This window comes from Prunus persica, chromosome G2 (assembly GCF_000346465.2).
Source record: "Prunus persica cultivar Lovell chromosome G2, Prunus_persica_NCBIv2, whole genome shotgun sequence".
NCBI lineage: Eukaryota > Viridiplantae > Streptophyta > Magnoliopsida > Rosales > Rosaceae > Prunus > Prunus persica.
The window spans coordinates 18,435,930-18,461,626 of NC_034010.1; the positions used below are offsets into that span (position 1 = coordinate 18,435,930).

General features: G+C 38.1%; 2 protein-coding genes and 1 long non-coding RNA gene across 6 annotated transcripts; all 3 read left to right on the forward strand.

The window, feature by feature from the left end:
- On the forward strand, positions 7,424 to 9,860 carry LOC109947646. The gene is made up of 3 exons (XR_002270425.1): positions 7,424 to 7,621; positions 8,515 to 8,578; positions 9,591 to 9,860. It is a non-coding gene; the product is annotated as an uncharacterized LOC109947646 (long non-coding RNA).
- On the forward strand, positions 11,806 to 16,247 carry LOC18770586 (protein SUPPRESSOR OF npr1-1, CONSTITUTIVE 1). 2 transcript variants are annotated; one of them, XM_020558355.1, is made up of 7 exons: positions 11,806 to 12,445; positions 12,671 to 13,460; positions 13,644 to 13,769; positions 13,853 to 14,152; positions 14,294 to 15,136; positions 15,225 to 15,822; positions 15,915 to 16,247. In XM_020558355.1, the coding sequence occupies exons 1-7, from the start codon at positions 11,943 to 11,945 to the stop codon at positions 16,100 to 16,102; spliced, it is 3,348 nt and encodes a 1,115-aa protein (XP_020413944.1). In that variant the 5' UTR covers positions 11,806 to 11,942; the 3' UTR covers positions 16,103 to 16,247. The 2 variants fall into 2 exon arrangements, with proteins under 2 accessions (XP_020413944.1, XP_020413943.1); XM_020558354.1 differs by having other exon boundaries at positions 12,671 to 13,769.
- Positions 17,076 to 25,663, forward strand: LOC18770968 (TMV resistance protein N). Of its 3 annotated transcripts, none has more exons than XM_020557470.1 (9): positions 17,076 to 18,463; positions 18,550 to 19,124; positions 19,280 to 20,381; positions 20,465 to 20,764; positions 20,904 to 21,767; positions 21,891 to 22,407; positions 22,571 to 24,108; positions 24,203 to 24,433; positions 24,566 to 25,663. In XM_020557470.1, the coding sequence occupies exons 2-6, from the start codon at positions 18,610 to 18,612 to the stop codon at positions 22,017 to 22,019; spliced, it is 2,910 nt and encodes a 969-aa protein (XP_020413059.1). In that variant the 5' UTR covers positions 17,076 to 18,463; positions 18,550 to 18,609; the 3' UTR covers positions 22,020 to 22,407; positions 22,571 to 24,108; positions 24,203 to 24,433; positions 24,566 to 25,663. The 3 variants fall into 3 exon arrangements, with proteins under 3 accessions (XP_020413059.1, XP_020413060.1, XP_020413061.1); XM_020557471.1 differs by lacking the exon at positions 17,076 to 18,463 and having other exon boundaries at positions 18,479 to 19,124; positions 24,566 to 25,115; positions 25,325 to 25,663; XM_020557472.1 differs by lacking the exon at positions 17,076 to 18,463 and having other exon boundaries at positions 18,479 to 19,124; positions 19,415 to 20,381.

Below are 25,697 nucleotides of genomic sequence, written 5' to 3' on the forward strand. Positions count from 1 at the left end.
CGGTTTTTTTAGATAGTTGGTCGTCTATTCTTATCCTCGACTGCTTTTTTAGATCTTTTTGCAGTACAAAGACGTCGTTTTGTATTTGTTGATGACGTTGTATATTTTAACAACGACGGTGATTTAGCGTCGTGGTTTATGAGGGAAAAGATGACGGTGGATTCCACGACCATTGAAAAACCGAATACACGACGGTGATTTACCGTCGTCTTTTTGCTTTTTTGTAGTAGTGTATATTAAAAAAATAAAAATTGAAAGAAAAATCAGATAATGAATTATATTTTTATAAAACACAACTACTCATTATTTTTTTAATTTTAAAATAAATAAATTTTTTTAAAAAAAAACTTCTCACTAGTGCAAAAGCACCTGCAGACAAATTGATCAATTATTAAACAAAGAGAAAGAATTAAAGTGGATGGCTCGAACGGACAAATAAAGAACCCAAAAACATTTCACAAATGTTGTAGCACACATGTCACCAACCAATTGGACTCCCCCATAAAATAATATCTAAAACTATACATTGTTGAGGCACCATGATTCTTCCACTTTTCCATCTTGCTTTCGGCTGCTGCCCATGGAGCCAAGGGTACACACTATCCCATGCACATAATTTTATCATTTAAAAGTACGAAAATTCTGTGGTGCCTCAGCTGTACGGGTACAGCCAATCATCTAAGGGTTCATATTTCATTTTAAAAATCAAGGGTTAAGATTGATGACCTGATGACTTATTCACTCCTTTCTTATTAAAGAGTACGTGAAATACATGTGATTGAGAAAATCAACGAAAAAGCTTTGACGAACGCGAGGAAGACGTCGCGTGCACTGGAGTTGCTTCATCTTTGCAATATATATATATATATATATCTAAAATCCAATCCTCATCTTTGTCCCCAAGTTGGAATCTGAGCATCTCCCCTCTGCCGATGCCGCGATGCAAGAACCATCGGAGAGGAGATAGAGTGGGGTGATTCGGTCGAGTTCGACGAAGCTGGTGTGAAAGGCCTTTATTTGAGTAGAAATTCAACGACTTAGTATTGAATCTGGAGTGAGGATGTCTGGGTTGCAGAGCCTTTGATGGGAGAAAAAATTCAACACCTTGGATTGAATCTTGGTGATTTTTTTTTTTCCCTCTTTTAATAATTTTTAATAATTTAATAATTTAATAATTTATCTTAATTTCATCACAGCATCAGACCCACTGTAATCCTTTCTCCATCAAACCCATGTAATTTTCATTTTATGGAGGATTTGTTTTCTTCCATGTATGAGGTTATGGATTTGTGCTTCAAAATAAGGTATGAAATTTTGAACAATTAGGTTGTTGATTTTCTTTAAAGTCTTGGATTCTTGAATTTTCTTCCTACTTTTTTTTTTTTTTTTCAATTTGAGATTTGTTTTTTTACTCAAGAACTCTGGTAATGATGGAATTTTAATACCAATATTAACATCCAACACACTGTTTTGCTATATTATTTCTTATGTGCAATTGCATACCGTTTATGCAATTTTTGACCCCCTGTATGCAATTAGAGATAGTGTGATGTTTAAAGAAACGTTTGGCTCGAATGCTATGTCATTGAATTATTTACCCATTAACAATCTAGTAACAATTGGCAACAATAATAAACATTTCGGTGAATATTGTCGTATATGCACTTTCACGGTATTTAACACAAGGAATGCAAGAAGAGGTTCGTTCGTTGAGTAAAGTTTATCATTTTTCGGGTAAGTGGACCAACCAACCAGCTTTACCGAACAAACGATGCCAATTACTTAGGGAACGCTAGAGTGTCGTTGCAGAGATAAAGAGAGATGTTTTTTAGGTACTTTACCAAACAAACAAGGCATTTTACAGAGGGAATACAAGAGGTTCGTTCGTTAAGTAAAGTTCGTCGTTCCCTAGGAAATTTGAGCAAACTAACTTACTTTATCAAACAAACGAGCTATTTTTTCACCCGAACGCAGGGGATGCATTCGTGGAGTAAAGTTCGTCGTTCCCTAAGAAATTAGACTGACTAACTTACTATATCAAATAAACGCGCTATTATTACACGCAAACGTAAGGGGTGCGTTCGTTGAGTAAAGTTCGCTGTTCCCCATGAAATTGGACCTAACTAACTTACTTTACCAAACAAACGTGCTATTTTTCATGTGAACGCACGGGTTGCGTTCGTTTATTAAAGTTGGCCGTTCCCCGCGAAAATTGACCAACTAACGTATTTGTCAACCAAATGGGCTATTTGCTCATGCTAACGCACGTGTTGCGTTCTTTCAGTAAAGTTGCTTTGTTCCTTGGGAAAATGGACCCAACTAAATTATTTTTTCAAACAAACGGGTTATTTATTCACGCGAATGCACGGGTTAAGTTTATTAAGTAAAGTTGTTCGTTTCCCAAAAAAATGGGCCCAACTAATTTACTTTTCAAACAAACGGGCTATTTGCTCACGCAAACGCAGAGGTTGCGTTTGTTGAGTAAAGTTGCCCGTTCCCTAAAAAAAGGGCACAACTAACTTACTTTTTCAAACAAACGGGTTATTTGTTCACGCAAACACAGGGGTTGCATTCGTTAAGTAAATTTGCCCATTTCTTGAAAAAATAGACCCCACTAACTTACTTTTTCAAACAAACGGACTATTTGTTCACACAAATGCAAGGGTTGCGTTCGGTGAGTAAAGTTTCTCGTTCCCAGGGAAAATGGACCCTACTAACTTACTTTTTCAAATAAATTGGCTATTTGTTCACGCAAACACAGGGGTTGCATTTGTTGAGTAAAGTTGCCTGTTTCCTGGGAAAATGGACCCAGCTGACTTACTTTTTCAAACAAACGGGATATTTATTCACGCATACGAAAGGGGTGCGTTCATTGAGTAAAGTTGCTCGTTTTCCAAAAAAGGGACCCCACTAACTTACTTTTTCAAACAAACAGGCAAACGTAGGGAGTGCGTTCGTTGAGTTCGTTGTTCCCCGAGAAATTGGACCTCATAAAATACTTTATTAAACAAACACACTATTTTTTCACGCAAACGCAGAGGTTGAGTTCGTTGAGTATGTTGCATTTATTTGATAAATTTAAATGTTGGTATGTTCGGTAAGAAAAAAATAATAGTTCACGAGAAAGAAGAAAACATGAATTTTTTTTTATATATTTTAGGTGAAGTGTCTTGGGTTGCCATTACCATTTCAAATATTGTATTGCTACATCTGTAAGTGTATGGTTCAAATGTGATGTTCATGATTGGTATTGGTTGCTGTGATTGCCGTAATTGCTACATATTGGTTGTCCTGGCTAAGGATTCAGGAAAAAAGTAGTTAAGAAAAGTGCATTTTTGTTACACTGAAATATGTGTTTTGAGATACCATCATAGTGTTTAAATAATCTCTCTCTCTATCTCCCTCTCATTTGCAGGAAGGGGTATGCTCACTTGGAACTTTCATGCATACTTGGTGAGATTCTCACCTTCTTCTGAGAGCCTAATATTTAGGGGCTAACATTTGTGTACTCTACAAGTTATCAATTGAGCTAAACGTATCACAAAATATTTTAGGTGAAGTGTTTTCTTTGTTTCTGTTTCTTTTTTGAGATTTTATTTCTTATTTATGTGACAACTTAACGAATCTTATGCAGAATTTTGTACAGGACTAATATGGTTGTGTTGGACTAAGTTTCCTTTGGATTCAATACCCATTGATTTTTCTTTGGAAAGCGTTATTATTCTTGAAATGCAATACAGCGGTCTGAGACAAGTATTCAAGGGAACAAAAGTATGTTACTCTCTACTCTTTTCAATTTCTTTTTCATTTTCATTAGGCTTTTAGTTTGATAACAAATTATATATTTATAACAATTAACTCCCCACCTTGTTTTCTTCTGTACATTTTTTCACCTACAATCTCTTCCGTCCTTGAAGACCCTTGATCTCAGCCGTTCTCATTCCGTTACAGAAACCATTGACTTCTCATATTGCCCAAATCTAGAGAAATTGTTTCTAGTAGACTGCACAAGCCTGATTTATGTCCATGAATCCATTGGAAACCTAGAGAGACTTATTTACTTGAATATGAAAGATTGTAAAAAGATTAGGATGCTTCCCAAGAACATTTGTATGCTAAAATCACTTGAAACATTTATTATATGTGGTTGCTCAAATCTTAATGAGTTCCCAATTGAGATGCTAAGGAACATGGACTCGTTGAAAGTGCTGGAGACAGATGGAATTCCGATAAGTGAATTATGGCTAGAAAGAAGTTCGAGTATCTTGGGTTCTTTACCATGCTCTTTAGTAGAATTAAGTCTTTGGGGGTGCAATCTTTCGGATGATGCATTTCCTACGGATTTTAGTAATTTGTCCTCATTGCAAAGACTAAATCTAGGGAATAATCCAATTTGTAGTCTAGCGAGGGTCGATAAACTCTCTTTTTCCATGTGTACTAGTCTCAAATCGCTTCTGGGGTTACCAAAACTAAACGGCCTGGATATTCAAGGTTGCATTTCTTTGGAGAAAATGACACATCAATCCTTTCATTTTGAGTCAATGACACATCAATCCTTTTGTTTGGAGTCAATGACACTAGGTGGCAACTACAACCTAGTTGAGTGGCAGTACCAGTACAAGTTACAACCCATTGGTAGAGTTGATGTAGAAATGATCAACCTCTTGGGATTGTGCAGCTTGTTGGAATCAATGGCACCCATTCGGATGCACAGACCATCTCATATTTCAGCGAAGCATGATTGGAGGCCCGTCCAGGTGCGCTTCTCTCTCTCTCTCTCTCTCTCTCTCTCTCTCTCTCTCTCTCTCTCTCTCTCTCTCTCTCTCTCTCTCTCTCTCTCTCTAATGATCACAGGAAATGGTTGACTAATATTGTCATTTCCATTGCATATATATAGGGACTGTATGAGGACGGTATATTCAGCACATTTTTTGGTGGGAATGAGGTTCCAGGCCAATTCAGCCATAAAAGTAGAGGGTCCTCAATATCTTTTGCCGTGCCTTTGCTTGATAATCACGGAATTAAAGGCTTGAACGTCTTTGCTGTCTATGAGTGTTTTGGCTCTGATTTTCCTTACTATGAGTGGCTCATGGGTGTGATGATTAGAGTCAGAAATAAGAGCAAGGGTCTAAAGTGGGACTATTCATCAACACACTACGGTATTCCAGATGAAGGAGAAGACATGATATGGTTAAGCCACTGGAAGTTTAAGGATGAGCACTTAGAAAGTGGCGATCAAGTGGTGGTTTCAGTAGATATAAAACATTGCTTTCAGGTAAAGGAGTTGGGGATCCAGTTTGTGCAGGTGGAACAAGAGAGTCATAATATGATGAGTACCACCGATATTTCAGACTATGTTCACAAGCTGCTTGTTTATACAATCCATCCAGGCAGTTTACTTGTTCACAAACCTCCATGGCACTTTTGAGAGCAGCCGATCCACAAACCTCCTCTGTTTCCACTACTTCTCGATATTGTCGTTAATTATCACGTGTTCCTGAAGTTCAGAGGCCAAGACACTCGCAAGACTTTCACTGACCACCTATTCACGGCTCTTGTCAACACCGGATTTCAAACTTTCCGATACGACGATGAAGTCGAGAGAGGAGAATCTTTCTGGATTTCAAACTTTCTCGTTATCACGTGTTCCTGAGTTTCCTCATCAAATGTCGCAGAGCTTGGGCCTTTCTCAGAGGTTGAAGTAAATCTCATCTTCTTTATAGGATTGCTTTGAACATATTTGACTTCACTCATTTGTGCCTTTGAAACTGCAAGGTCCTTGCTTCGACCTTTCAATACTTGAGCCTCCTTACTTTAAAATTTCGAAACCATTTTTGGAGAGAAATAACAACTGCAAGCAAAACAACGACGGTTAAGTAAAAACAATGACATAATATTAGAGTTCAGACGTCGACAAAAAAACAAAACAATCGTGATAATCTATAGAAACGTGGATGTGCAAATACTTCATGGTAAGAGAATTAAGCGACGCAAATAAGATAAAACCGTCGTCTTATTATGAGTTGATAAATAAAAAACCGCCCAGATTTCTATCTCCCATGTTTGTTTCAAATAAGACGACGGTTTTATCTTAATAACGTTGTATTTATTATCACACCACGTCAGTTATTAAGTATAGCCGTGCTATTGAAATAGCACGAATTTAATTACTGTCGTGGTGTGTGAATAAAAACGTAAATACAAGACAAAACTGTCATCCTCACAGCACCTGAGACTGAGGGACTAGGTATTTTATCCAAACCATGAAAGATTTCATCCTTTTGAAAGGAGTCTTGTTTCCAGACTCATTCTTTAAAAAAAAAAAAAAAAAACTTCAAATGATATTGAAAAAGAAAAAGAGAGTGAGAAAATACCTTTGGCTTGCAAAGAAAGTTTTCTTTGGAAGTAAACTTTGGAGTTTTGGAGACGAAGACAAGGAAGAGAGTGAGAATTAGACACGCAGCTTTTGGGAAATGAGAGGGAAACTAAGAAGAAACTGAAATTTTTTATCGGTTAGAGAGAACGTAAAAGTTTAGGTCAGGTGACGAAAAAGGTTTTATATTGTCCCAAAGATCAATACGATGACGGTTCTATCAAAAACCGCCCTAGTATGTACTTACCACGACGTTATAATAGTAGAAACCAACGTGGTTAGTAATAAAGCCAGTTGACTTTTGGTATTCCAAAAATGACGTGGTTCTTTGGGCACTACACGTCAAACGTTTACTTTTGAATCGTTTACTTTTGAAGAAGTGATATTGTAAGTTACCACGTCGTCATTTTATGTATAACCGACGTTGTTTGTTTTAAAAGTCGATGAATTTAGTTTACGAAAACAACGTGGTTATTTGTATTTATACCAACGTGGATTATTTTAATTAGACGTCGCTTCTTGTAATAGAACCGACATGGATATTGAAGATTATTTGTATAAATATGGGTTTTTCACACATACCTTCACTTTCAGTTTTCAATTAGGGTTCCAACTTCTTCTTGCCCTTGGCTGCCGTCCTCACTTCAGACCTTGGTTCTATCTCACCTATTTGGAGGCAATAATTGTCTTTCTGAAAGCAAATGTTTTGGATTTTGACATGTATGTGCCTTTGTGTGTAATAACCCAAACCTAAAATTCACAATTAAGGAATATTTTATTTTGCGAAAAGACAATTTTGCCCTCGGAATATTTTATTAAGAAAAATGTAACTTTTTGATCGAGAATGAATTTGACAATTCCACTTATATCGTTACGTAGAGCACGGTGAAATGAGTTCATAGACATGTAGTGGGCCTGAATCGGAGTTGTAGTGAGAGAGTTATGGTCAAAAGAGTCTCAGTGGCACAACCGTAAATATTTCGAAGTTGAATTTATAAAAACCAGCTCAGCCTTCTCTCTCCCTCTCCCGCGTCCGTCCATTCTCTCCTTCGTATCTCCGGCCACCGACCACGGCTGTGGACGGGGCCGGTACCAAAACGACCGGGACGACGTCCTCTTCCTTCCCCGACCGTTCCCCGTCGGCGACGCGGCCTGTGCTGGCCGGAAAATGCAGAAAATCGTCGGGAGGTCACCGAAACTTCAACGCCATCGATCTCCCTCCTCCGGCCACCATTTCCGTCGACCCAGGTATGGATCTTGAACCTCTCGAGCTGTTCTAGCTGCCTGTTGGGTAGCATTAGATCGATTCGTAGTGTAGCTATTGGATTTTTGAGCTTGAAGTTTCAGTCGATTTTCGGCCTCCGTTTTGGGCCACTTCTGGCCACTTTTTGGGGTAGGTCCAAGAACAAAAGTGGCTCCAAATATGGTGTTTTACCTAGGGTAGGAGTTTGGAGCCGTGGTTTGAAGTTTTTCCGGCGAGGGGTAATCGCTTTAGACACCCATCGCTGCCGGCGCGTGCTGCGGTGCGTGGGTGAGGGTAGTGCAGTGGCACTGTGTCTTGTTGCGATCCTTATGTTGTAACGAGCGCGTAGGATTTCGCGGATCTCAATTTGGATACCGTTTGAGCCCCGAACGGATTTTCCATATTATGTGAGTTCCGGGTTCAGTATTGTTGAACCGTTGGATCGCGCTCAATTTCGGATATGTTGTTTCAAATAATTTCAGAATCGTGTAGGATTCGACGGATTGCGAATCGGAGTCCCAGATACTCCGAAATTGCTAACCCTGGGGCTAGGGTTTGGAAATTTTATAATTTCACGATCGTGATCAATCCGATCGTCAGTTTCAGACCAAACTTGCAGGATATGGTTCTTTAAATGTGAAGAACTTAAAGGAACTCTCAGATTGGTCATTGGAGGTCGTGGACCCCACGGGGTTTCGTATCGACCAATATGAAAGTTTATCGCTTAGTGAAGTCTTGAGTCCTTTCAGACGATTTTTAAACATCTGAAATGCCTTAGTGGGCAGAAACATGACTTTAAAGTTAGTGCACGCACTTCTAAAAGTCAGAGGTCAGAGTTTTACTTAAAAACTTATACCGAGCAGTTTTATTAATTAAATATTCATGATGGTTTACCCAGGCACCCGGGACCAGGCAGGCCCGCAGGAGAGACCTTCAGGAGGTCTAGCTAGCTCGGACCAGGAGTGAGTGGACTTTCTTTCATAAATGATTTTAGATAAATGAGTTTATATAATGAGTTTTATTATTTGATCTTGAATAAGTTTTATTCATTGTGATTTTTCCTAGTATGCTTGTGAAGTTAAATATCTTATTTATATGCTGCTTAGTTGATATGCTAAAGAGTTACAGAAAGCAGAGTTTGAGATTTATATCAGATAATGTGGCAGTACAGTTTCAGATTTAACAGAAATGCATAGATTTATTAGATTTTTTAGAAACCTTATATTTTCTGATGATAGCAGAGTTCTTGACTTAATAAACATTCAGTTATTCATCAGATCTTTCCAGAAATGTTATATATTTTAAACCACCGTGAGTACCCATCTATGGTTATTACCCTCAGTTATGCCGATGTCTACCGACATCCAGTTTACCCTCAGTTTTGTCAGTGCACTTGACATTTGCCTCACGAGTGTCGGGATCGCCCGAAACGTGGGTGCCAGGATTTGCGGCTCGGATTGACTTGGTGTCATCGAGACCTGCCAGGATTTGCGGCTCGGATTGACTTGGTGTCACCGAGACCTGCCAGGATTGCGGATCAGGCTGACTACGGTCCCCTGAATTCTGCCAGTTTGCGGCTCGGATAGACTTTGTGTCGCCGAGACCTGCCAGGGGAATTGACGGAATTATAGGGGTACACCCGAGTGGTAGTTTTAATTGATTGCAGTGCTTTTAGGCAAGGTTTAAGTACATTGCTTTTATGCAAATTTGATTGCAGTGTTTTTATGCAAGTTTGGATTTCAGTGCTTTCATGCAAGTTTTATTGCTCTTAAATATGATTGTATATATTTATATAAATATATAAATACCTTGATTTCAGCATGTGAATGCCGTGAGTTTAGTATGCTTCAAATGCAGAGTACATATTCAGTTTTACTTAACTTTTTTTTTACAATGGGGGTTAGTATATTCTTAGGATATTTTAAGAACCTTTATTTGTGTCCACTCACATTTTCAAATGTTTTGCGCCCCCAGGCTGTAGCGTGCACAGGAAATCCACCACCGGGCCATCTTGCCTTCCGGGCCTCCTTGTTACAGAAGTGTTGGTTTGTAAAAAGTTTCACTTCTCTGTAAACTATTAGGATTGCTCTGATATATTGCCCTAGAGTGAGATTGGAACTTTTGGCATGTATATTGAAGTGCTGGCAGTTGGTTGTATGGATATTTTGCTCGTTCTGACAGGTGGAAATTTTGGGATTGAGCAAATTACAGGGGAGATTCTGCCGAATTTTCGGCAGGAGTCAAGGTTAAAATTTTAATTAGAAGGGCAATTTGGTCAATTATGCCCGACATTCGCCAAGTGTCGGACACGCACAGGGTTCGACTCGAATTCCAAAGCGGAATTTGGTTCGGGTCCTGTCATTGTGTATCTCACCTCTTTGGAGGCAATAGTTTGGATGTTGATGTGTGTGCACGTTTGTGTATCTGAAAGACACAAACACGCAAACATCATCAACTTCTAAAAACTGTCTTTCTAAAAGCAAATGTTCTGTCGTTAAATTTTAGAGGGAAATTTTTTGGATTTTGACGTGTATGTGCCTTTGTGTATCTCAAAGACACAAAGATACATACATCGTCAACTTCTAAAAAATTCTCTCTCACATTAGTGATTCGATTATGATGAGGAACAAAATTCCCAATGGTAAGATTTCATTCTAATTTTTTTGTTAAGATGGTTTTCTATATCAACCGTCGTGATTTTTACAATTCTTGTCATTCTGTTGATCTACCGTCGTAGGCTACAAAAAAACCCAAAAATAAATCTTAAAAATCAATAAAAACTAAGACATCGGTTTACAGATAAGGTCACACGTATAAAGCGAATAAATACGACGGTACTTTTAAGTTCACGGTGTGGTAAAGCAATATTATATGTCCTGAATGGAACAAACTAACGTGGTTAGTACAACTTACCCGGACAGTAGAGTAACAGAGACCGTCGCAGTACACTGTGAGTAAAAAGTCGATAAATTTATCTTTGCCGTCGTGGTACATTGACTTAATATGTCAATGTTTTGTAATATACCGACGTGGATTCCTTTGAAATTATACTACGCTGACTAAGAAAATTTGGTCGTGTTTATTTAGGAGTTAACATGACGGCTTTTGTTGAAAACCGTCGTATTTACTTTTTACGTCAGTGGCTTCATAGCTTCTGTCATCGTTTTTGGGCTCAGAGTTTAACTCTAAAGAAAACCTTTTCAATAAGACAACGCTTTTTTAATTTGGTGCGTTGTTTTTTAAAAACATCCATGAGAATCTCCATTTTTTAGGTGTTTAAGTTAGTTATCCACGAAGGTTTTATAATACCGTCGTCGTTTCAAACACAATGACAGTTTTTTTATTTATCATGTTTTCTAGGAGTGAGAGGAGACAGGATAGAATGAAAAGAAAGAAAAATATATATTAAAAAAATAGAGAAAAGAAGCCAAGGGGTTTTGAACCCATGACCTCTTTCCTTAAAGCCGAACAGATTACCACTACTCCACCAAGGATCCTTGTATAATGGTAATATTTATTATAATCTAACAGAATTTAAACGGGTTAGTGGGTATTTAAACGGGTTGGCGGGTTGACCTGAAACCCACCCGTTTATTAAACAGGTCATAACGGGTTGACTCAAAAATTACCCAATTATTAATCGTGCGGATTCGGGTGTGGCCATAACTACCACCCAAATTCCATAAAGAGTATAAAATTAAAATTTAAAATTTAAAAAGGGGCATAGAAGATCCGAAGTCCAACATTTGTTGGACAAAATGTCACTTAATGAGTCATATGATTACCCTTCGAGTAGTGTATTCAGCCAAACAGGTGTGGTATTTCCAAATGTTTGTATTGTATACGAGTTTGTACTGTAGCCAAATCCCGTAGCATATAATATCTCATCTAGGAATAATACATACAACATGTGACATTTTTAATTTCAAAACCGCAACTAGCCTATAGTTTATTGGAGCATAAAATTTGGATCCAGCAAAGATCGAAGTGATATAGGCAGAGGTTTCCTGGCAATGGCATGGTGTGAACCTAGAATTTGTCATGCCGTTACTCACCTTTTGAAAGACAAATAAGTCTCCAAATCGTATTGTCCCTTTATGTTACTTTCTCCCTTTTTTATCTTAAAGAGAAAAAAAAACACATAATGATGTCATTTGCTTGACTCAAAATAATTGCTTTTTAAGTCAATGGATGGATGATCCTTAATTTCATTTGGTCATTCACAAGCTGCTTGTTTATACAATCCAGGAAGGAAGTAGGAACTCAAAACTTGATAGAAGATTTAATTTCCACTCAGACAGTTCGCTTGTTCACAACACCTCATCCATGGCACTTGTGAGAGCAGCTCAGCAAACCCCCTCTTCTAAAGCTTTTCGATGTTGTCGTTATCACGTGTTCCTGAGTTTCAGAGGCCAAGACACTCGCAAGACTTTCACTGACCACCTATACACGGCTCTTGTCAACGCCGGATTTCGCACTTTCCGAGATGACGATGAAGTCGAGAGAGGAGAAGGTATCAAGCCCGAACTGCAGAAAGCAATCAAACACTCTAGAACTTCTGTTATTGTGTTCTCGAAAAACTATGCGTCGTCCAGATGGTGCCTTGACGAGCTCGTCATGATCCTTGAACACAAGAGGATCTCAGCTGACCATGTCATTTTACCTGTCTTCTACGACGTGGATCCATCCGATGTGCGGAAGCAGACAGGAAGTCTTGCAAAGGCATTTGCTAGACACCAAAAAACCCAACCATCGAACAAAGAGAAGGAATGGAGGGAGGCACTTGCAGAGGTTGCAGATCTGGCAGGGATGGTCTTACAAAATCAAGGGTAATTTCTTGAGATATTTAGTGATTTTTTATTTTGGGGCAAGGATAGTATAATCATTATCTCCTTGGCAGTTGGTTTTGGTTTTGCAAGGATAGTATAATTATTTCTCCTTGGCGTATTTTAAAACTTCTCACAATATAGTTGAAGTCCAATAATTAATTAGACGGATTGTACTATTGCAAGGATGTATGATATATTTTTATCATTTGGATTGCAACTTTTCAGATACGAGTCAAAGTTTATCAACAAGATTGTTCAAGTGATAGGAGAAAAACTAAGGCGTAGACCCCTAAATGTTCCCCACATCATGATCGGAATGCATTCTCGAGTCCACGAACTGAATTTATGGTTACAAGATGGATCAGATGATGTCGGCATACTTGTAATTTATGGCATGAGTGGAATAGGGAAGACAACCATTGCAAAGTCTGTTTATAATACAAACTTTGAAAGATTTGGAGGAAGCAGCTTCATCGAAAACATTAGAGAAATTTCACAGCAACCTAATGGCCTAGTTCAAATACAAAAACAACTTCTTTATGATATTTTGATTGGGAGAAAAGTAAAAATACAGAGTGTTAGTGAGGGAATGACTGAGATACAAGATGCGATAAGCTCTAAAAGGGTTTTTCTTGTTCTCGACGATGTGGATCATATTAGCCAATTAGATGTGGTGCTTGGAATGAAAGATCAGTTTTATCCAGGAAGTAAAATCATCATAACAACTAGGCGTGCAGGATTGTTAAAGGCTCATCAAGTTACTAAGGTGCATGCAGTTCAAACTTTGGATAACAAAGAATCATTGGAGCTCTTCAGTTGGCACGCTTTTGGCCGAGACCATCCCATTGAAGATTACATAGAATATTCAAAGAAGCTAGTCGATCATTGCGGAGGACTTCCATTAGCCCTTCAAGTTTTAGGTTCTTCGTTGTTGGGGGAAAGTATAGGTGTATGGAAAAGTGCATTGGAGAAATTAAAAGCCATTCCAAATGGTGAAATAGTAAATAAGCTAAGAGTAAGTTACGATTCTTTGCAAGATGACCATGACCGAAAATTATTCCTTCACATTGCTTGTTTCTTTATCGGAAAGGACAAAGATTGCATTGTTAAAATACTAGATGGATGTGATTTCTATACAATTGTTGGCATTCAAAATCTCATCGATAGATGTTTGGTGACAATTGATGAATTTGACAAGGTGCATATGCATGATCTAATTTGTGGAATGGGAAGAGAAGTTGTTCACCAAGAATCGGAGGAGCCTTGGAAACGTAGTAGAATATGGCATCATAAGGATTCCTTCAAAATCCTGTTGGAAAATAATGTAAGAAACATGTGTTATATGTACACATATATGTTTTTCTTCTTGTAAATATTTTCCAAATGTTTTTCTCCTTTCTTTTGTAGGGTACGAGAACAATTGAAGGTCTTGTCTTTGATATGCATATGCTTCCTACGAACATTCTCATTTACTCAAATGAGATAGTCTTGGAAACCAATGCATTTGCAAAGATGTGGGAACTAAAACTACTCCATCTTGGTCATGTACAATTTAACGGATCTTATGCAGAATTTTGCACAGGATTAAGATGGTTGTGTTGGACTAAGTTTCCTTTGGATTCTATACCCACCGAGTTTTCTTTGAGGAGCCTGGTTGTTCTTGAAATGCGATATAGCAGCTTGAGGCAAGTTTGCAAAGGAACAAAAGTATGTTACTCTATGCTTTTCGGTTTTTTTATTATTTTAAATTTTCACTTTCATTAAGCTTTTCGTTTCATAAAAAAATTCTATATCTATTAACAATTAACTTCCCACATTTTTTGCTTTTGTACATCTTTCCCCCAACAGTGTCTTCCATCATTGAAGATTCTTGATCTCAGCCATTCTCATTCCCTTACAGAAACCACTGACTTCTCATTCTGCCCAAATCTAGAGAAACTTATTCTTGTAAACTGTGTGAGCCTGATTTATGGATCCATTGGAAACCTTGAGAGACTTGTTTACCTGAATATGAAGGATTGCAAAAATCTTAAGATGCTTCCAGAGGACATATGTATGCTAAAATTACTTGAAACACTTATTATATCTGGTTGCACAAGTCTTAATGAGTTATCACTTGAGATGTTGAGGAACATTGAATCTCTGAAAGTGCTTGAGACAGATGAAATTCCATTAGGTGAACTAAGGCCTGGAAGAAGTTCATGTATCTTGAGTTCTTTATCATGCTCTTTAGTAGATTTAAGTCTTCGGGGGTGCAATCTTTCGAATGATGCCTTTCCAAGGGAATTTAGTAATCTATCCTCATTGCGAAGACTAAATATAGGGGACAATCCAATTTGTAGCCTGCCCAATTGTATCAAAGGTTTAACTAGGCTCAAGAAACTCTCTTTTTCGCAATGTCAGAGTCTGAAATTGCTTGAGGAGTTACCAAAAGTGGGCACTTTGGAAGTAGTAGGTTGTGTATCATTGGAAAAAATAACATATCAAAGCTTTTGGTCCCGCAGACATACCGTATTGTGGAACAATCCCAACCTAGTTGAGAGAGAGTATACGTACAAGCTAGAACCCATTGGAAGTGTTGATGCAGAAATGATCAACCTTTTGGGCTTGTCAAACTTGGAATCCATGGCACCCATTCGGATGCGCAAACGAATGTGGATGTCCGAAAAGGATGATTGGAATCCCGTCCAGGTGCGCATCTCTCTGTCTCTGTCTCTGTCTCTCTCTCTCTCTCTCATGATCATAGTAAAGAGTTTACTTATAATATTGTGATTTACAGGGGCTATATGAAAAAGGTATATTCAGCACATTTTTTGCTGGGAATGAGGTTCCAGGGCAGTTCAGCCATAAAAGTACAAAGTCCCCGATATCTTTTACCGTGCCATTACTTGACAATCACAGAATTCAAGGCTTGAAGGTCTTCATTGTCTATACAAAATTGTATGCTCATTCTTCTGGTAGAGCTTTACCCGGGCCAATAATTACTAGAGTAAAAAATAAGAGCAAGGGTCTGAAGTGGATCTATTGCCCACGATGCTACGGTATTCCAGGTGAAGGAGAAGACATGATATGGTTAAGCCTCTGGAAGTTGGAGCAGGAGGTTCACTTAGATGGTAGCGATGAAGTGGTTGTTTCAGTAATTATGCAACCTTGGCTTCAGGTCAAGGAGTTTGGCATCCAGCTTGTGCAGCACCTGCAAGAAGGGAATACTAATATGATGACTGTTTCCACAGATTCTTCTTATTATCCATCTGTCAAGAGTGGAGATTCTTCTTATCAGCCAGGAGTATACTTGCTTTTCCGCAGAAGTAAACCAATACAAGATCCCATTTGGTTTAACAAGATCCTTGAGGACTCTGATGATGAAGATACGACGGGTGTGTTGTTTATTAACGCATTTGATTTTACTCCAACTATTAAGTTTCCTCTAATTTGTTGGGATTTTCTGTAATTTTTTATTTTGTTTCAGTCAAAGAAGAAGAGCAACATTATGATCAGACAATTGCAGTCACGACAGGGAGCAATGAATCCGGCGGCCTCCGTGGCTGGAAGGGGAAGGTGCTCATCTCCGCAGCTTGCTTCTTTCTCACGCTTTCTCTCATCGCCCGGTCTTCTCTCCCACACAAAAAAAAGCGACAGTCAACAAGCCGTGGATAAACTTTGTACCCGAACTGCATACAGTTGTTTCTTGCATATATCCAATGTTTTCCTTCCTAAGACCTATTTCATTTCGTAGCATCAAATGCATCGATCTTCTTCGAATATGTATCACGCAATGCAATGTTCTCTTTTGATTCTTTGAGCTGCTCATTTTATAAAATTAATTTACGACAGGTGCTGAAAAGAGCTCAAATCTCAAGCGCATTAAAAATCTCAGTACCATATGTTTAGTTCTATATCAAGAACAGTCAATGCATATCAAGAACATTCTCTTAGTATGTTAATTTTTCAGAGAATAAATCTGTAGACAACCAAATAGTGATTAATAAATGGAACAACGATGCCAGAGCGTTCCATTTTGAAAGTTATAGCAACTTGAATAATAGAGTTGAGGATCGACAAAGTTCCTAACAAATCTCCTTTACACACCCATTCTTCTTGCACTAACAGAAATGCTCGGCACACCCATGGATCATGGCCCAATCTGATTTGGTTTCTATGCCTATCTTATGCTTTTGACCACTGTAACAAAACCATCAGCTACTGGGGCCATGAATTTTATATGGTCTTGGTGCCAAAAGCCCAAAAAAGAAGACCAGAGCCCCAAACAAGGGAACCCGTAACTTAAAACTCAAGGAAAACAGAGTAACGAAGGTCACAGAGTGAAAACAGAGTAATACGCCTGCTTAATTTATGATTATGTTGAACTAATCGCCTAATTAGTCCCTAAACAAATAAGTTCAAGAAAAATAATGTAAAGAGTGGTATTTGTTGGAGCGGCAACTGACTGGGTTAGGCGACATTTTTTGACTTATTAGTCCCAAATGGAGCATACACGCTTGAGAATCTTTGACTAATATGAACTTGAGACCTCATACTTAGTAAAGCTTAAATATTCTAGGTTTTTATAATTAGATTCACTCTGCCCGTTAAAAAAAAAAAATTGAAACAGATTTGCAACGTTGGCTTACTTTGTAATTCTGCAATTTTATCATTTGGATACGAATTTTAGGGCATCTTTCAATATTATAAACATAAACAAGTTTTAATTTATTGTTTAAAAAGAGACATTTGAAGGTTGGTTACAAAAATTTATCACAATCTGTAGAGTGAAAGATTGCTTGAAGTGTAATTAAGAAAACCCATTAGATTGAAGGGGTTGATCATACTCTTCTTCTAGACTACTTAGCCGTCCCATAAATGAGGGGGTTTCGTATTGATTATATCATTATCATGAATCTATTCAACACACTAAGATGAAGATGATGCCAAAAATGATTTTGGATCTGTTGTAGAAACGACTCTTAATCAAGTCAATGAAATCATAAGTCTTTGTTCTTTTTCTTTTTTTCCCTGAAAGGCTGCCTTAAGTTATAGCCATTCGATAGTCAAATGGAGGACGACCCACTTGAGAGATTCTTGAAGTTGAAGAAATATCAAAGAAAAAGAAGCCAAAACTGATGTGGAAAAAGGTGAGATTGATGCATGACTAGCCTTGCAATCTCGATCGAGTATCATACAAGACAGAAACTGACCCGCATATGGCGTGCATCGAAATTGAAAGCCAAAACACAGTCAAATAGACACACGGACAGTAAATAGATAAGTAAGCAAGTTCCAATTCCCTTTTAATCGTCACTTCAAAATCAGTACGAAACTAGAGCATGAACGTGTTGGATAATCTTTTGTATTCCATTGGGGAGAATACCATAGTCGTGATTATCTTTTACCCTTATTGATATGGGTGTATCATAGCTGTTATTATCTTTTGTACTCCCATTAAAACCCGTATTAGGTCTTATTGGAGTCTAAATATGAGTTTCAAGCGATTGGTTATGTGGCTATTGTAATCGAGTCTTCTAACTTATCAATGATATTCCAATCATTTGATAGGGAAAAAAAAAAAAAAGTGTTTGATGAGTTTTACAAGTCTTTGTATAAGGTGGGTAGGCTTAGCTAGCTGATAGACCAAGAAAAGTATGCAGGCTTTGATATCAAATCCTTCATTATCAACCATGAAAGCGATCATTATGAACTTCCCAAGAACTACCCTACTTACTTATTATACTTGGGTAGAATTTTCTCTAAATGCAGAATTCAGGGTTGGAGGCAAGACGAGGACTAATAACCTAATAGAGAAATTGTTACAACAATGACATTAATTCTTTTGGAGTCAAGTGTAAGGAATTGGACGTGATAAGATGAAGAGACTTCAGCCAATGAGAAATTAATTTTGGTATTTAATCACTGTTATGTGACATTATGGTCATTGTTAAATGAAGACATTTGAGACAACATGAATTTTCTGTGTGCTATGTTAGCCTAATCGCTTTTCAAGTCAAGTCAATGGGGTTATGGGTAGGCTGTCTTTTCATTCATTCAATTCTGCAATTCATCATAACATGCTTGGCTTTCAATTGAAGCTTTAAATTAATTTTCCACAGCTCATCACAGACACCAGCAAACGCTAGTTTGTTCTTGACCACTTCAAGTCGTCGATATCCATGGCTCTTGTGAAAGCAGCTGATCCACAGACCTCCTCTTCTAATGCTTCTCGATATTGTCGTTATCACGTGTTCCTGAGTTTCAGAGGCCAAGACACTCGCAAGACTTTCACTGACCACCTCTACACGGCCCTTGTCAGCGCCGGATTTCACACTTTCCGAGACGACGATGAAGTCGAGAGAGGAGAAGGCATCAAGCCCGAACTGCAGAAAGCAATCAAACACTCACGAACTTCTGTCATTGTGTTCTCGAAAGACTACGTGTCGTCCCAATGGTGCCTTGACGAGCTGGTGATGATCCTTGAACGCAAGAGGAGGACCTCAGATGACCATGTCGTTTTGCCTGTCTTCTACGATGTGGATCCATCTCATGTAAGGAAGCAGACAGGAAGCCTTGCAAAGGCATTTGCTAGACACCAAAAAAGTCAACCACTGCAGAAGGTGAAGGCATGGAGGGAGGCACTTGCAGAGGTTGCAGATCTGGCAGGGATGGTCTTGCAAAATCAAGCTAATGGGTAATTTCATTCCTACTACCAACTGAATTAGTTTCTTTATTTGGTTGCAACTGATTTCATCTATTATATATGAAATCATGGAATTTTATAACTTAAGTATATGAAATCATGCTTGCATGTTTGAATTCTCTTTCATTTTGATTGCAATTTTTTAGGTACGAGTCAAAGTTTATCAAGAAAATAGTTAAAGTGATTGGAGACAAACTAAGTCGCACACCATTGAGTGTTGCTCCCAACTTGGTTGGAATGCATTCCAAAGTCGAAAGAATTAATTTCTGGTTACAACGCAGGTCGACTGATGTTGGCATACTTGTAATCTATGGGATGAGTGGAATAGGGAAAACAACCATCGCAAAGACTGTTTACAATTCAAACTTTAGAATATTTGAAGGAAGCAGCTTCCTTGAAAATATCAAAGAAGTTTCACAGCAACCCAATGGCTTAGTTCAAATACAAACACAACTTCTTTCTGACATTTTGAATGGGACAAAAATGAAAATAAGCAATGTTAGTGAGGGATTAATTAAGGTTGAAGATGCAATAAGCTCTAAAAGGGTTCTTCTTGTTCTCGATGATGTGGATCATATGGACCAATTAGATGCAGTACTTCGAATGAAAGATCGATTTTACCCAGGAAGTAAGATCATCATAACAACTAGGCATGCAAGACTGTTAAGGGCTCATCAAGTTACTGAAGTGTATGCAGTTGAAACTTTGACTCAAGAAGAATCATTGGAGCTCTTTAGTTGGCACGCTTTTGGCCAAGACCATCCCATTGAAGATTACATAGAATATTCAGAGAAGCTAGTCGATCATTGTGGAGGACTTCCATTAGCTCTCAAAGTTTTAGGTTCTTCTTTGTTGGGGGGAAGTATATGTCTATGGAAAAGTGCATTGGAGAAGTTAGAAGCTATTCCAAATGGTGAAATAATAAATAAACTAAGAGTAAGCTACGACTCTTTGCAAGATGACCATGACCGAGAATTATTCCTCCACATTGCTTGTTTCTTTGTCGGAATGGACAAAGATAACATTGTTAAAATACTAGATGGATGTGATTTCTATACAATTGTTGGCATTCAAAATCTCGTCGATAGATGTTTGGTGACAATAATTGATGGATGGGACAAGGTGCATATGCACGATCTGATTCGTGGAATGGGAAGAGAAATTGTTCGCCTAGAATCAAAAGAGCCTTGGAAGCGTAGTAGAGTATGGCATCATAAGGACTCTTTCAAAATCTTGACAAAAAAGAATGTAAGAAATATGCGTTATTTGTATACATATTTGTTTTTATTCTTCTAAAATATTTCCAAATGTTTTTCCCTTTTATTCTGTAGGGTACAGAAACAATTGAAGGTCTTGCCCTAGACATGCACATGTGCCCTACAAACAGTCCCATAAACTCAAATGAGAAAGTCTTGGAAACCAATGCATTTTCAAGGATGCACGAATTAAAACTACTCCATCTCAGTCATGTAAAACTCAACGGATGTTATGCAGAATTTTGTACCGGATTAAGATGGTTGTGTTGGCTTGAATTTCCTTTGGATTCTATACCCACCGATTTTCCAGTGGGCAATCTGATTGTTCTTGAAATGCAGTATAGCGGCTTGAGACAAATCTATGAAGGAACAAAAGTATGTTATTACATGCATTTCAATTTCTGTTCATTTCATTAGGCTTGTATTTTGATATATATATATATATATATATATATATATAACAATTAATTCCCAACATTGATTTCTTCCATCGCACATTTTTTCCCCTCTACAGTGTCTTTGGTCCTTGAAGATCCTTGATCTCAGCCATTCTCATTCCTTTACAGAAACCATTGACTTCTCATATTGCCCAAATCTAGAGAAGTTGGTTCTAGTAGACTGTACAAGCCTGATTTACGTCCATGGATCCATTGGAAACCTAGAGAGACTTATTTACTTGAATATGAAAGATTGCAAAGCCCTTAGGATGCTTCCCAAGAACATTTGTGTGCTAAAATCACTTGAAACATTTATTATATCTGGTTGCTCAAATCTTAATGGGTTATCAATTGAGATGTTGAGGAACATGGACTCGTTAAAAGTGCTTGAGACAGATAGAATTTCGATAAGTGAATTATGGCTAGAAAGAAGTTCGAGTATCTTGGGTTCTTTACCATGCTCTTTAGTAGAATTAAGTCTTTGGGGGTGCAACCTTTCGGATGATGCCTTTCCTATGGATTTTAGTCATTTGTCCTCATTGCAGAGACTAAATCTAGGGAATAATCCAATTGGTTGCCTGCCAAATTGTATCAAAGGATTAACAAGGCTCCATGAACTCTCTTTTTACAAGTGTACAAGTCTCAAATCGCTTCTCAGGTTACCAAAACTAAGCGACTTGGATATCACCAATTGCATATCATTGGAAAAAATAACGTATCAATACCCCCGTTTAGCCTGGGAAGGCTGCACCAAATTTGGTTGCAACTACAACCTAGTTGAGTGGGAGTACAGGTACAAGTTACAACCCATTGGAAGAGTAGATGTAGAAATGATCAACCTCTTGGGATTGTGCAACTTGTTGGAATCCATGGCACCCATACGGATGTACATGTACACATCACACGGAAATTTACAAGAGGATGATCCAATTCCTGTCCAGGTGTGCGCCTCTCTCTCTCTCTCTCTCTCTCTCTCTCTCTCTCTCTCTCTCTCTCTCTCTCTCTCTCACACATGATCAAAGGAAGTTGACTAATAATGTCATTTTCATTGCATCCATATATAGGGACTGTACGAACGTGGTATATTCAGCACATTTTTTGGTGGGAATGAGGTTCCAGGCCAATTCAGCCATAAAAGCAGAGGGTCCTCAATATCTTTTACTGTGCCATTACTTGATAATCACAGAACTTGAGGCTTGATTGTCTTTGTTGTCTATGTGAATGCTGACTATGATTCTCCTATTGCCCACCACAGTTATTTGTCACATATAATGGTAAAAAATAAGAGCAACGGTCTGAGGGGGGCGTATTGCCCATCACACTACGGTATTCCAGGTGAAGGAGAAGACATGATATGGTTAAGCCACTGGAATTTGGATGATCAGTTACAAGGTGGCGATGAAGTGGTTGTTTCTGTAATTATGAAATCTGGGCTTCTGGTAAAGGAGTTGGGCATCCGACTTGTGCAGATGCAACAAGAAGAGAATCATAATATGATGAGTATTTCCACAGATTCTTCTTCTGATGATCGAATATGGTATAATAAGCGCCTTGGGGACTCTGATGAAGAAGATAAGAGAGGTGTGATGTTTTATTGACGCAGTTCATAATTTTACTCCAACTATTTCCAAATATAAAACAAAATAATAAATGAATCTATATTTCGTTAGTCTATTCACAGGTCAGTCCCTATTCCTCTCTAATTTGTTGGGATTTTCACTTGTCTTGTTTATATGTTTTGTAGAGGAGGTTTTCTCTCGTTTTGTATGTTTACCAGACGAAGAAGAAGAGCAACAGGATGATATCACAGCTGCAACCACTACAGGCAGCAATAACTCCGGCGAACTCCATGGCTGGAAGGTGCTCGCAGCTTGTTTCTGTTGTCCTGTTGGTATGAAAATGTAGCTGTCTTCTCTCTCACGCAGAAAGAAGCGACCGTCCACAAGCCCCGGATGAATTTTTTGTACATCTCAACAGCAGACTCTGTTTTTGCATACATCCAATGTCATTTCGTAGCATCAAATGCATCTTCTTCGGAGATATTTTTATTGACCCCATTTGTTCAGTTTTAACATGTCTTTGGGCTGGAAAACTGAAGTGGCCCAACCCAGATTGTGAGATTAGCATCTGCATCTGCTCTGTTGATATATTTTGTGAAATTTTCTTTAAATTGTGAAAATAAAGGAGATATAATATGTGAAGGGGTCTAAGTTCTAAGTTTGGTATTTTAAATTGTGAAAGGTTTTAGCGCATTGAGTCTAACTTAACTCTGTTTATATTCCTTTGATTTTGTCTCTGTTTTGCCCCTTCTCGTTTAGGTTGTTCAATGACATCAGATTTCGACCCAAAAAAAAAAAAAAACATAATATCATCTAGTAAGAAATTAAAAGACATCTTGATTTCCAGTGGATTGTCCCTTATATGATAATCTAACTTTGATCATTAGAATTTAAAGAACCCCCTTGACTAAAAATAATTACCTTTTTTTTTTCTATATATTTAAGGAGCATTTTTATTCAACTCTTTAACCCAATGTATATCCTCACAACCATGATATTATTAAACTTACACATCATACATTATATTAAGCCACCTAACTAACACACTACATAATAAATATTATCTGTATTATTAAGCTTACATATCATACCTTACATCGAGCCACCTACACACCACACAGTCTTCATTTTCTCTCAAAGTCCAAAAGCTTGCCCCTAATAAATTCTAAAATCATCGGCTTGAGGGCTCCACGACATGTTTATAACACATGTCAACATGACTTTTTATATGTAATGCATCTCCAACTGCTTGTACTGCTTTTGTTTAATTTCTCTTCTCTTTTCTTTTTCTTTTTTTTCTTTTTTGCCCAAAGCCATATTCCTATTGAAATTTTTGTTTTTTGTTTTTTTTGTTTTGACAATAAAGGACTACAACTTGTCAGTACTGTCACCAATTAGCTACCTTAAAAAAAAGCAAAAGACATGATATGGTTAAGCCTCTGGAAGTTGGAGGAGCAGGTTCACTTAGAAGGTGGCGATGAAGTGGTGGTTTCAGTAATAATGCAACCTTGGCATCAGGTCAAGGAGTTTGGCATCCAGCTTCAAGAGAATCATAATATGACGACTGTTTCCACAGAATCTTCTTATTATCCATGTGTCATGAGTGGAGATTTGGATCAATATCAGCCAGGAGTATACTTGATTTCCGGAAGAGATGAACCAATACAAGATCCGATTTGGTTTAATAAGATCCTTGGGGACTCTGATGATGAAGATACGACAGGTGTGTTGTTTATTAACTCATTTCATTTTACTCGGACTATTAAGTTTCATCTAATTTGTTGGGATTTTCTGTTATTTTGCATTTACATTGTCAGACAAAGAAGAAGAGAAACATTATGATCAAACAATTGCAGCCACGACAGGCAGCAGCAACACTGGCAGCCTCCGTGGCTGGAAGGTGATCATCACCGCCACTTGGAAGTGTTGACGCAGAAATGATCAACCTTTTGGGCTTGTCCAACTTGGAATCCATGGCACCCATTCGGATGTGCAAACGATCTTGGATGTCAAGAAATTGGAGGAACCCTGATTGGAGTCCCGTCCAGGTGCGTCTCTCTCTCTCTCTCTCTCTCTCTCTCTCTCTCTCTCTCTCTCTCTCTCTCTCTCTCTCTCATGATCATAGGAAAGAAATAGTTCACTTGTATTATTGTCATTGACATTGCATATGTATATATTAGGGACTGTATGAAAAATATATATTCAGCACATTTTTTGCTGGGAATGAGGTTCCAGGCCAGTTCAGCCATAAAAGTTCAAAGTCCCCGATATCTTTTACTGTGCCTCTACTTGATAATCACAGAATTCAAGGCTTGAAGGTCTTCGCTGTCTATACAAAATTGTACGCCAATGAGTTCACTAATCGTTCTGCTAAAGGTTCACCTGAGCTAATAATTACTAGTGTCAGTAATAAGACCAAGGGCCGGAAGTGGATATATTGCCCAATATTCTACGGTATTCCAGGTGAAGGAGAAGACATGATATGGTTAAGCCACTGGAAATTGGGGAGGTTCGCTTAGATGGTGGCGATCAAGTGATAGTTCCTGTAATTACGAAACCTTCTCTTCAGGTAAAGGAGTTTGGCATTCAGCTTGTGCAGGTTTCCACAGATTCTGATCATCCATGTATCAGGAAATATAAGCCAGGAGTATACCACCCTCTGTGGATCAGCACAAAGTCCGATTAGGTTGATTGAGCTCCTTGAGGACTCTGATGATGAAGATACTAGAGGTGTCTTGTTTATTAACGCATTTTATGATAACGTACAACAAACAAGTGTTGTTAGTTGTACCATATTTACCGACCACCCTCTCTAATACACGTGATTCACATGAAGTCACTTCTATTCGATAAGTGGTCAATAAATATGATACAAATAGCATTCCATGACGAAATTTCCTCAGATTTGTTGGGATTTACTATTTTTGTATGTCGTTCAGATGAAGAAGAAGAGCAAAACGATCTTCACACAATTGTAGCCAATAACTCTGGTGGTCCTCGTGGCTGGAAGTTGCTCATCACCGCCGCTTGCTTCGTTCTCACACTTTCTCTTATCACTCTCTCTCACAGAAAGAAGCCAGAGTCCAAAAGACGTGGATGAATTGTTTGTACGGGAACAGCCCGGTTGAGTTGCTTTCTACCTTCACATAGATTACCATCAAACTCTCGTTTTGCATATGTCCCATGTCTTCCCTTCCTAAGACCTTTTCATTTTAGGTCTTTGAACATATACCATGGGCAATGTTCCCTTAGATTCTTAGTGCAATTCATTTACAAAATTAATTTATCACAAAGTTATACTTATCAAGAACC